The 13341-nt window shown below is 42.3% G+C and overlaps 1 protein-coding gene across 1 annotated transcript in view; it reads left to right on the plus strand.

Moving 5' to 3' along the window:
* Nucleotides 1-1067: 1067 nt before the first annotated feature.
* btaf1 (BTAF1 RNA polymerase II, B-TFIID transcription factor-associated) overlaps nt 1068-13341 on the plus strand; it is a gene marked incomplete at its 5' end in the record, with an annotated part of 442252 nt that continues 429978 nt past the window's right edge. The window contains 11 exon segments of the mRNA XM_046070062.1: nt 1068-1267; nt 3476-3609; nt 3863-3992; nt 4091-4159; nt 4438-4527; nt 4609-4704; nt 5108-5284; nt 6356-6496; nt 6593-6717; nt 7104-7224; nt 7413-7517. Coding sequence (XP_045926018.1) covers nt 1073-1267; nt 3476-3609; nt 3863-3992; nt 4091-4159; nt 4438-4527; nt 4609-4704; nt 5108-5284; nt 6356-6496; nt 6593-6717; nt 7104-7224; nt 7413-7517 — 1383 coding nt within the window.

The raw sequence follows: 13341 nt of genomic DNA on the forward strand, positions 1-13341 counted from the left end.
TTTTTTTTGCAATAACCTCCACACACACGGGGGGGTAGAGTAGGATTGTCTTGGTTATTGGTTAGTCTTTGTTTGATCGTGCCTGTCTTCGAGCTAATTAGGAAACTTTGAGTCTGTAGTTTCCAACCTGTGAGTTTTTGAGGGTACCGATTCTGACTTTGTGCACCAGATTTACTCCTTATCCCTAAAATTGCACACTTTTATGTTGTGAAAAATGGTTAGTAGCTGAGAACGGACTACTGCAACATTACGACTAACATCTGAGGCGGATTCTAACACATTCAAAGTGCCATTTGAATAGGGAAAGCTTCTCATCCTTATCTTTTCACGGTCATTAGAATTTGAACTGTCCTTGCTTTCTGTTTATAACTTCCTGTATTCAGGTGTTATGCTAGTCTTTACTTCTCTGACTGTCCTGCACTGTTTCAAAATGGTGTGTGTGTGTGTGTGTGTGTGTGCACACACACACACACACACACACACACGCGCGCGCACACACACACACACACACGTTCCTCTATCCCATTGGTGACATCTTGTTGACATAATGCATTCCCTAGCCCCTAACCTTAACTATTAAAACATGCCTGATCTTAACCCTTACTCCACCCCTAACCCTGAAACCAAGTTTTAACCCTAAGACAGCCATTTAAACTCGTTGGGTCCAGCCTTTTTTGTCCCCACAAAGTTGTCAGACCCCACAGGTATAATAGGATCCTGAGTTTTGGACCCCATGAATATAGTGAAAGCAGCAACAGAAATTACAAAGTGCAGTGCTTTCTAGAAAATGGTGTTTACCATTAAGACACAATCAGAGTTTTGTTGAGGGCACTCACTCTGGTGACTAGCCCATCTGGTGATGGATGTATGTATAATCATACAGTTGCGCATTGATATTAATGATTGTGTGACATTTTAGGAGCAGCGGTCATTCATTTTGCAGCAGGGAGGTTCACAGAATATAGGGGGAACATGTAGTTATCAGCATTATGTTATCAAGAAACATTCTAGGCTTTCTGCTCCAGGCTTTCTAAAGTTTTCCCCTGCTTTATTTCATTTGTTGTCAGGTGAGATGGACCCTAAAGAACGTCTCGCCCGCCAAAGAAGGCTTCTCCAGAAGAAGTTAGGTCTGGACATGGGTGCTGCTATCGGCATGGACACAGAGGACCTGTTCAACGATGAGGACCTAGACTATACCTGCCAACCCAGTGGGCTCAAAACCCATGGAAGCAAAACCACAGCTGGAACCAGCTCGCGCAACCACGTGGTGGGTCTCATTTTAGCCTCTTAGCTTTGATTCAGCAGACCCTTTGAGCGTGCATATTGTGTCCTTTTGGTTCTTGCTGTAGCCTTCAATTGACTATAAAGAAACAAAAATAAGTGTAGGTAATCTTAAGTATGTGGCAGGAAGTGGTCTGTTTGCCAGCCTGAATACATCCTTCAAATGTAAAATGCAACTGCAAAACTGTCTGCTTCTTTATGAGATCGCTTTTTCTAGAAATTAGACTATATTTCTCCAGCGAGTGCAGTAATAGACAGTGGCAGCACTGTGATAAAAGTCGGACTTAGCAACAGTAAGTAAGGGGGCGTGGCTTAGCCAAGGGTCAATTAAGTGACGTGAAGGAAGGCAGGCTGTAAGTTGTCGCACAATGACATAAGCTTTTGCTGTGGAGCTGTGCAGTACCACTGACTCTTAAGCCGATGATACACGGAGCAACTTTTAGAGCAATCTTGCTGGGCAAAGTTGCCGTCAGTGGTAATGAGTAAAGATTACTGCCGTAATCCCCTTCCCCCACCACCTGCCCCACACCGCTGCTATCTGTTCAAAACATTGTTGGACTTGCCTCCAGCAACATTGCCCAGCAACATTGCTCAAAAAGTTGCCTTGTGTATCATCAACTTTACCATGTGATGTTACTGTAAACCTTTTTGCATTGCAGCAGAAAAGCTTGCTCTGTTCAGAAAGTTGGATTATAGTTTGATATCTTCTTTGACCTGACAATCTTTTTTGAATCATTCTTTTCTCTGCCACTTATGAATTAAATCTGGTGGGGTATTTTTGTGTGGTGTGGGTTTTTTTTTTTGTCTTTGATCATGCATTCCGATCTTCATATCTTCTGTGAGGCGCAGCACACATTTCAAGTCAGAAGGCAGGGAATGCCAGTGTGATCATAAAATATACAATTATTTTTTTTTTTTTGTATTTCTTCCATTTCAAGTCAAAGGTTTGTGCCTTATTTGCACTTGAACTGGCAGTATGCAGTGTTTCCCCTAAAGGTGCTGTTATAACAGCAACGTAACTCTGATTCGGGATGTGCGTAGCCAGTGTTTGGTTGTCTGAGCGGCAGAAAGTGACAGTGAACGCGAGCGGGGCAAAATATTCTGGCAGTAAATGTACTGTCGGTTACGGTGCGTCTGCTTCTAATGACCAAGAAGAGTCTGTCTGTTTCCCCACCTGCTCAAAGTTAGCGTTAGCTTACATCCCCTTAACATAGCTCAGTTTTTACTACCTACTTGTCCAATGTTGAGAACATCATCAGGTACATCAGGTGCTTGTGAGTAGGTTACATTTATTTGAAGTGGTATGCACCACTTAGAGATGATGATGATTGATCATGAGGCTTAGAGCCAGAGATTTGATAAATGATTCATTCTCTCAATGAGGTGGAGGTGGTACTGTCCAGATCACGTGCATGTGTATCATGCTTTTAACTAGCTCAAGCAAACACTTTATTATTTATTTTTCTTACAAGAAATGTTTTCTGTAGTTGGCCCAATAATATTTGTTCTTACCAAAGCATCTCACATGACATGGTTAAGCTCAGTTTGAGAATATGGACACAAATACTGATAATCTTGTTAAAATATTAGATTTTAAAAATGACTGTATTTTAAGTAATCAACTCACACTTTTATAAGACTATAGTTTATATTATAACTTAGTTTATTTCCTACTTTAAGAGATTTGCTTTTCTCAGTGTATATGTGTCATGTTCTCACATGTAGGTATTGTAATGAACTGATATCATGTACTGTTTGAACTTTTCTATTTGATAAAATGGGAAAGTTGATTTTAAAAAAAAATTACCCATTTTTGCCCTTTTTTACACTGTACAGGACATCGTTCAGTCACACATGAGGCGCCTAGAGCAGCATTCACTAACGCCTGCTGGCAATATAAAACTTTATTAAAACATGGAACAGTTGATTATTTTTGCTGATTGGCAAAAATGTTACCATCTGTCGTGCTCCCCGTGCTACAATCCAGCCAATCAGACTGCTCCTTTCTGAATCTGGAAGTTTTGGCAACAGAAATTACAAAGTGCAGTGCTTTCTAGAAAATAGTGTTTACCATTAAGACACCATCAGAGTTTTGTTGAGGGCACTCACTCTGGTGACTAGCCCATCTGGTGATGTATGTATTCACCTTAAAATGAATAATCAACTCCACTGTTTTTTTTTTTGTTTTTTTTAGCCCATTCAGGCTGCTGAGTTGATTGACTCAGAGTTCCGCCCAGGCATGAGCAGTCGTCAGAAGAATAAAGCTAAGAGGATGGCCAAGCTAGTGGCCAAGCAAAGATCCAAAGACATGGATCCAAATGAAAAGAGGTAAGATTATGCATACTGTGTACCTGCAACATGTCCAGTTTGTTTATGGCTGGTAACGTTATACTGACTCTTTATCAAAAGTGTACATATGAAAGGGTCCTTCAAATACAGACAAATGTGTATTTCTGAGCATCAACTGGTTTGAGATTGTCAAGGATTTGACCAATTTCATCTTGACAGATCTGGGCCTTTTATATATAAAGTGGTGTGTGTGTGTGTGTTTTTTCTAATGTTAAATATCTCCACCCTTTAGTAACGACAGTTTTGAGGGTGAACCTGAAGAGAAACGAAGGAAAACCACCAATGTAGTTATTGACCAACCCGCAACAGAACATAAAGTCTTAATCGACAGCGTTCCAAATAACTCCGGTCTTTTAGAGGAGGTAAGGAATCGAAAGCAATTCAGTCATTGATGTCAAGTCCCTGAACCTTTTCACATTTGTTAACGATTTAACTGAGTTCTCATTGCTTTGTCTTTTAGACACAGGAATGGCCTCTGGAGAGCTTCTGTGAGGAGCTCTGCAATGACCTCTTCAATCCTTCATGGGAGGTAAAAGCAAAGCATTTTCATTTTACGTGGTACTTAATTTAACAGATGATACACAGTTGAACATGAGGTGGTGGGCTGAGTTAAAGGCTTATCTGTAATCCAGATGTAAACAAAGTGTTGCCAAATTGATATGTCTTTTATTACAGAGTGATATGGTCAAATTGCAGACCTATTGAGACCTATTTTATTTGCCCACAAAACGGTAGAAACCTGACTAGGAAAAAAAACTCAAAATGAATGTCAAGAAATAAAATTGTATTGCATGTGGTTGTTTACAGATTCGTCATGGTGCAGGCACAGGTCTTAGAGAAATCCTCAAGTGCCATGGTGCTGGGGGCGGGAAGCTGGTGGGAAGCACTGCAGAACAGGTATCTTAATCTTATCTTCAGGTTTTTAAAATTTCGGTGAGAATTGAAACATTACAAGAACTGTCTGACGTCTTGGTTTAGATGTTGCGGCAGCATCAGGAGTGGATCGAGGATGTGGTCATCCGGTTGCTCTGTGTCTTTGCTCTGGACCGCTTTGGAGACTTTGTATCTGATGAGGTAGGTTTTCTTTTTCTTGCACTACAACTGAACAGAACGTCTGAGGATGCTAAAAGTTGCTGCCTTTTTTATAGTTCAGACCCATGCAAGATTAGACATGCAGTGTAGCTGAAGACATGTAACAAATGATCCTGATTTACTTTGTTCATGTTATGGTTATTCATTCAGGAAATATGTGACTGGCCTAGTAATATATTTTAATGGTCATTGTTTCAGTTGTATCTGTAGGTGGAGTCTCAGTGATATTATTTATAGTATATCCACCATAGACACTATCACATTGGAATATGTAATAAACACCATTGTGTCATTTATGGTAGAGTTTTACTAGTTAATCAGATACATTTATGCCCGTCTTTGTGGTTTTTGTGTCTCTGATCCTATCTCTGTCTCCCTTTGCCAGGTGGTGGCTCCTGTCAGGGAGACGTGTGCCCAGACGCTCGGTGTGGCCCTTCGCCACATGAATGAAAGTGGTGTTTCCATGACAGTAGACGTCCTGCTGAAGCTGCTAAAAGAAGACCAGTGGGAGGTCCGTCACGGAGGGCTGCTTGGGATCAAGTATGCGCTGGCTGTCCGACAGGTACGACCTGTTCTGTGTGTATACCATGAGCTGTTTAAATAAGCATAGTAGGGTTCTACAGTGTACTCAGTTTGAGCACCATATGGTCATGAATATAAATTGTGGGGGTTGGAGGATATGTGCTTTTTGTGGAGAGATGTCACTGTTAAGGGCATTCTATCTGATCTCATACCATAAATCTATCAGGGCTCGACAATAACGGTTGCCCGGGGCAAGCAAAACGTAACGTTGGGACAGTTGAACTAGCAACTCACTGGCCCAATCGGACCAGTGCAAAAACATTAGTGTTTTTTAAATTAAACTCTACAACTCTGGATTGGACATCGGTGCGCGCCAAGAGCTGCAAAACAACTGCAGGATGTTGTTTTGTGACAAGAGTTTGTCAAATGTCATTTCTCTAATCTCAATCATGCGGCAACCTCTGGGTTGAAAGTGAAACCATTTAGATGGAACTTAAAGCTGCATTCTCTCTAATGGCCAGCAGGGGTCAAGTTCCATTAGAAATAATTATAAAATGTTGCTACTTCTCAGCTGATTTATTATCTCAGTAAACACTTTTAAATGAGAGTCTCAGTCACTAGTTTCAAGTCTTCAACACAGCGTGATGTTCATTTAGTATACTATGGTCCTGTTTAGGGGTAAATGGATGATAATGCAGCATATGCGTTTGGACAGGACTATGTTGTGATTGACAGGTCGCTACCATGGCAACCCATTCATCAGGATAGAGGCGACTCGTGTCCGCTGCTCTGTGTACATTTTTTCATAGATGGTCAGCAGGAGAGCACATCATGTTTGAGTCTGTTAGTTGGTTTTGTTTTAAAAGTAAATTGTTTTTGTTAACCTTTTTTTTTTTTTCTTTTTTTTTTATAATTTAAACTGATTACATTTTTGGTTTTGTGTTCACTTTTTTTTTATTTTTTTATATCCAGGATGTATTTAATAAACGATTTAAACACTTTTGGAAGGAGGGACAGTAAAAATTGTCTGGCCCGATAGGGCCATTTGCAAAGAAGTGTAACGTTGAGCCCTGTCTATGCTGATCTTCATCTCTGTTCCTTTGTGACTCAGGACCTGATCTCTGTTTTACTGCCCCGGGTGCTCCCTGCCATCACTGTAGGCCTTCAGGACCTAGATGATGATGTCAGGGCCGTGGCAGCGTCAGCCCTCATCCCTGTGGTGGAAGGCTTGGTACAGCTACTGCCCAACAAGGTCAGAGAATTGAGTTTCAGTTTTTGTTGAAGTCTGTCACCTTTAGTCAGTTATTTGTCACAATGTCCTCATTGTGGAGGCCTGTGTGTCTCTCAGGTGCCCTTCATTGTGAACACACTATGGGATGCTCTTTTGGACCTGGACGACCTCACTGCTTCCACAAACAGCATCATGACATTGCTGTCCTCGCTGCTCACTTATCCGCAGGTCCGACAGAGCAGGTCAGTGTCTCAGGGAAGTTCACACAATGTGTGTGTGTGTGTGTGTGTGTGTGTGTGTGTGTGTGTAAAGAGACACCTGTGACTTACATATTAATATTGTATGTCACATTTAATAACACTGAACATATTTAGCTGCACCCAGATACATTATTTGTACAAAAGACATGGCAAATACTATGAAGGGGAATACTAATGTTTGACTAATTCATTTTGTATTGTTTTATTTGGTTTCACAAGAAGCACACTATTGTGACTTGGCTCATCTATTGTCATTACGCTAAAGACTCCTTTGTATTGTGGAGATGTGTGTTGGGAGGATTATTGGCACTGTGCCGAGAAGGAAGGGGTTATTTAATTGTTTGTACACACTTTCTTGTTCACTCTAGCATGCAGCAGTCATTAACAGTCCTGGTCCCTAGAGTTTGGCCGTTCTTAAGACACACTATATCATCAGTAAGACGGGCAGCACTGGAAACCCTTTTCACGCTGCTGTCTAAAGCTGACCAGGTAAATTTGACTACTTGCCAGTCTTTATACAGACAGGATTCATCAAAGTGTTGGAAGTACAATAAATTACCATATTTGTATTCATAACAATCAGCGTAACTGTCAAAACCTTTTTTAGTTCACAGGTTCAATGCTGACTAGTGTGTTACGTTCCAAGATAAGGCAATGTTTTGTTTTTTGTTCTTCAGAGCTGTGCAATTTGGATCAACCCCATCCTACAAGATATGCTTCGGCACATCTTCCAGTCCTGCATACTGGAGAGCAATGAAGAGATCCTTGAACTGATCCAAAAGGTTTGTTGTGTGACCTGTACTACTTTGTCTCATGGGTAAAATTGGCCAAAAGATGGCCAAAGTTTGACTATTGGAAACATTTCCCTGTTCCCATCACAAGTGTGGTGTGTGGGGGGGGGGGGGGGGGGGGGGGGGGGGGGGGGGGGTTTGTCTTGTCATGGATAAATCTCCCTTTTCTTTCCTTGTACACTGCTCAAAAAATAAAGGGAACATTAAAGTAACACATTCTAGATCTGAATGAATGAAATAATCATTAAATACTCCTTTCTTAGTTGAATGTGCTGACAACAAAATCACACACATTATCAATGGAAATCAAATTTATCAACCCAGGGAGGTCTGAATTTGGAGTCGCACTCAAAATCAAAGTGGAAAACCACACTACAGGCCGATCCAACTTTGATGTAATGTCCTTAAAACAAGTCAAAATGAGGCTCAGTAGTGTGTGTGGCCTCCACGTGCCTGTATGACCTCCCTACAACGCCTGGGCATGCTCCTGATGAGGTGGCAGATGGTCTCCTGAGGGATCTCCTCCCAGACCTGGACTAAAGCATCCACCAACTCCTGGACAGTCTGTGGTGCAACGTGGCGTTGGTGGATGGAGCGAGACTTGATGTCCCAGATGTGCTCAATTGGATTCAGGTCTGGGGAACGGGCGGGCCAGGCCATAGCATCAATGCCTTCCTCTTGCAGGAACTGCTGACACTCCAGCCACATGAGGTCTAGCATTGTCTCGCATTAGGAGGAACCCAGGGCCGACCGCACCAGCATATGGTCTCACAAGGGGTCTGAGGATCTCATCTCGGTACCTAATGGAGGATGTTGCAGGCAGCAGAACGTTCTCCACGGCGTCTCCAGACTCTGTCACGTCTGTCACATGTGCTCAGTGTGAACCTGCTTTCATCTGTGAAGAGCACAGGGCCAATTTGCCAATCTTAGTGTTCTCTGGCAAATGCCAAACGTCCTGCACGGTGTTGGGCTGTAAGCACAACCCCCACCTGTGGACGTCGGGCCCTCATGGAGTCTGTTTCTGACCGTTTGAGCAGACACATGCACATTTGTGGTCTGCTGGAGGTCATTTTGCAGGGCTCTGGCAGTGCTCCTCCTGCTCCTCCTTGCACAAAGGCGGCGGTAGCGGTCCTGCTGCTGGGTTGTTGCCCTCCTACGGCCTCCTCCACGTCTCCTGATGTACTGGCCTGTCTCCTGGTAGCGCCTCCATGCTCTGTAACACTACGCTGACAGACACCGCAAACCTTCTTGCCACAGCTCAAATTGATGTGTCATCCTGGATGAGCTGCACTACCTGAGCCACTTGTGTGGGTTGTAGACTCCGTCTCATGCTACCACTAGAGTGAAAGCACCGCCAGCATTCAAAAGTGAGCCAGGAAGCATAGGAACTGAGAAGTGGTCTGTGGTCACCACCTGCAGAACCACTCCTTTATTGGGGGTGTCTTGCTAATTGCCTATAATTTCCACCTGTTGTCTATTCCATTTGCACAACAGCATGTGAAATTGATTGTCAATCAGTGTTGCCTCCTAAGTGGACAGTTTGATTTCACAGGATTGTGATTGACTTGGAGTTACATTGTGTTGTTTAAGAGTTTAAGAGTTCCCTTTATTTTTTTGAGCAGTGCATCTTCTCCTGATATTCACTGTATGCGTCACTGACTCACAACTTTGATGGAGGTTATTACTGTATTGCTAGCTAGCTGGCATGGAGAAATCGTAGTAGTAGTAGTAGGGCTGTAAAAGATTAGAGGCTAAAACCATACAGTATCTCTATTAAGTTAATCATGATTTAACAAGCGTATTCACCAAGAACATCACCTAAATGAAGTACCCAATTTACAGCAGTAGTCTGGGGGATTGCTTGTAGGTGGAGAGGGGCTTGCACACATTAAATATCAATCAGACTCAACAGGTGCTTTACTTCAATATTGCTATTTCAGTATAAGTGTACAAATATGTTAACCTAAGAGGACAATACTGTATTATTGCAAAGTCATAGTCCACAACAGTCCAAAATGAAAAGAGATGTACCTGGAAGGAGTCCGGGAGCCAGTTTTTTTGTTGTGTGTGGTTGTTTGCTTTGAAAGACTTGATATTTTTCGGGTAATTTAAAAAAAAAATCTCTTCAAAAGATCAGTTTTTGGGCATGAGATGAAAACGTGTAATAATGTTTTAACCTAATTTAGTGGAACAGTTGTGGGGTGAGGAGTGGCGCCCTACTCGAGAGCAGTTTAATAGTTATTGTTGAGGGACATGATGGTGACTCAACAGCATAAAAAAGGGCTCTAATCTATCCAAGCTATCACCACTCTGCAATAATATCTTTCTTTTTCTCCCTTTCATTTCTACATTTAACAGGGCATGTGGGAAAAACTTCGCCAATTACTGATAATCTGGGAAAGTCTCATAGGCCGAATACTTTCGCACATGCACTGGCAACCAGTCTGAGGCACAAACACACAGACAAGCATGCACGCACACACACAGACAGGAGTTCATTTTTGGGAAAGTAGCAGTAATCTTATGGAATTTCACAAATTTAGTATTACAACTGTATACATAAATGCCTAGTGCAAAAATGGCTATTAGACCAGGAGCCTGATGGAATTCTTTGCCTATGTTTCTGCCAAAATCCCAATATTCTGACAGATATTCTAACCACTGGGCTACTGACATGGCCTGGAATTTGTCTCTAAAAAGGTGTCCTTAAGAGTTTAATAAAGCAGCTCTGTAAGGCACTCATTCAGTTTAGCTAACACAAGATGGCCGCCTCTGGATTACGCTCCATAGAGCTTTTGAATTTTTGTTTATAAATTCTTGTTTTCAGCCATTCCTCTCTGGTAAATGGAGCTCTTAAACATTGGACTTTCAACTGCTCACACTATTCCTCCGCTCTTTATTGAACCGGGAACTTTCTCGGAGTTAGTTGGAGGAACAGCAGCTCTATTTAGGGTCTACCGGAGATGCCGAAGGGGGAAGCGTGCTGGCGCACTGGTTAAACTGAGAGAGCGGGGGTTTTGCACTGCGCTCCCTTTTATCCACCTGGCGAATGTCCACTCTCTGGCCAACAAAACTGATAAACTTCTGGTCCTCAACCGAACTAACTCAGACTTCTACAGATCTGCCGCCCTCTGTTTTACCGAGTCCTGGCTCGCCCTGCACATCCCGCAATCTCTTCCATGCGGATCATCCAGGCTCCCTGCTCATTGTTCTTGGGGACTTCAACAGAGCAAACCACAGCCATGAACTTCCAAAGTACAGACAGCGTATTAAGTGTCCCACCAGGGACACTAACACACTAGATAACTGCTACACTACACTAAAGGATGCCTATCGCCCTGTTTCCCGTGCAGCCATGGGACTCTCTGATCACTGTCTGGTTCATCTTACCTCAACACACAGGCAGAAATTAAAATCTGCTAAACTTGTTGTGAAGAGGGTGAAAAGATGGACCAACGAGTCAAAGCTGGATTTACAGTCCTGCTTTGACTGCACTGACTGGAGTGTTTTTGAGGCTGCAGCCACTGACACGGACAAACTAACTGACACTGTGACATCCTACACCAGTTTTTGTGAGGTGTGTGTGACGACTTCAACAACCAAAAACCCTGGTTCACAGCGAAACTCAGGCAGCTTTGTCAGACCAAAGAGGAGGGCTTCAGAAGTGGGGACAGAGTCCTGTATAACCAGGCCAGGAACACACTGACTAAAGAGGTGAAAGCAGCAAAGAGGAGCTACGCTGAAAAGCTAGAAAACAGCTTCACAGCCAGCGACCCTGCGACACTGTGGAAAGGCCTGCAGACACTCACAAACTACAAGAGACCATCCCCCAACACTGCTGGTGCTCAATGACTGGCTGACGAGCTGAATGGTTTCAACTGTAGGTTTGAGAAGCCCACAGTCACACCTCTCCCCCACTACTACTCGAACTTCAAACAGCCATCATCCAGTCTGTCCTCTGCACGTCCATCACTGTCTGGTTTGGATCTGCCACCAAAAAGGACAGGAGCAGACTACAACGGACAGTCAGGACTGCAGAAAAGATCATTGGTGCCAACCTGCCCTCCATTCAGGACATATACATTTCCAGAGTCAGGATACAGGCAGGAAACATCACTGCAGATCCATCTCACCCCGGACACAACTTGTTCCAGCTTCTCCCCTCTGGTAGGCGCTACAGAGCACTGTACGCCAAAACCAACAGACTCAGGAGCAGTTTCTTCCCACAAGCCATCAGTCTGATGAACAACTGACTCTGACTCACAGTGTCAGGAACAATTCCTGTGCAATAACCCAGTAACTCTGCCTCTATTCAGCCACCTGTTTACTGGCTAGTACTTGTTATTTATTCATCATTCTCTATTTCAGAGCTGTTCATACTGTTCATATTGTTATATTTTCATGTTGGATATACTGTATACCAAATATACCTACCTCAAGTAAATAACACCTGCACATAATACTTATTTATTCCAGCATCCTTTGCACTATATGCTCCTTCGCATTGTGTACATGTATGCATGTATGTGTTTGTGTACCTGTATATCTCATCCACCTGCATCCTTTCCACTCTGCTCACTGCATTATTTGTGTATCTGTCTATATTGTTTTTGTTTTTGTTTTTGAGTGTATATTTGTGTATACTGTAGCCTGTGTTTGATTTTATTATTGTGTTATTGTATTATTGTATGAGTAAATGCATCATGAGCAGTGTACAATCCTGAGTCAAATTCCTCATATGTGTACACAGTCCTGGCAAATAAATCTGATTCTGATTTTATATATTTAGTTCATGAAATCTGTTGTTGTCTTTGTACAGTCGCGTGTAGTGAAGTCATCGACAAATTGACAGCAGGGCTTAGAATCATTAAATGAAATTATGAATCATACAGGAATAATCCCCCAATGGAATCTAGCTTCTAGTGGTGGTGAAAAAGTGAAGAACAGCAAACTGAAGATTTGGATGGATGAAACCTTGAGCAGGATTCCTGATAAGACCACTGGCCAGCTAGTTCTGTTGAAAACAAGAGGTGGGAGTGTGGAGGCGGGTCGTATCAATCGGACACTAAAACAAAAAAGCAGCATAAAAGGTTTTAAAATTTGACAGCAACAAGATGATTGGCTCACAGAGGTCGAGAGGAAATGAAGGATAATAATCTCAATAAATAGAGTAAGCAGAATTATGTCTTCCTGATTATTTTTGCTAAGCTTCACATCCGTGCACTCAACGACACCTGTTGCTGATTGGCTGGAACAATGTTGTGTGGCAAAGTCAACACCCCTTCCTTGTTTTCCATTTACAGTGTAGGAAAAGACAGAGAGCAAGCAAAATGTGAGGAAATATTGTCTGAATTTAACAAAAAGTGTATCTGATTACAATCACTTTCTATCCTTTTAATCATCAATATTAATTTCTTAATGCAAATGTCAAGACTCAACTGAGCAATGACCACCTGGCTCAAGCTGTGGCACACAGCAGTTCAATGGAGTGTTATTAGGAAAATTATTCTGTGCTTACTTACAGCCTACTTAATACTTGATTGCCAGGTTAATGTGATCAGAAGTGCTTTGTTTTAAAGAATAATCTATGTCTCTTTTTTTTCGTATTTGTTAAATGTTAATTCTTTAATTAACAGTAAGTGTTTGAATAAAGAATTGGATCCCTTTAATCAACCTAATGCCTTATTGAACTCATGCTGCTGATTATGGCATCATTTAAGTCAGTTTCTGCTAGTTTCCTACAAACTATGTGAGAAGACAGTCAGGAGTGAAAAGACTGAAAGATCTTTCACAATAAGGAAATTCCTCCTTAGTT

Source organism: Micropterus dolomieu, linkage group LG15 (genome assembly GCF_021292245.1).
Source record: "Micropterus dolomieu isolate WLL.071019.BEF.003 ecotype Adirondacks linkage group LG15, ASM2129224v1, whole genome shotgun sequence".
Taxonomy (NCBI): Eukaryota; Metazoa; Chordata; class Actinopteri; order Centrarchiformes; family Centrarchidae; genus Micropterus; species Micropterus dolomieu.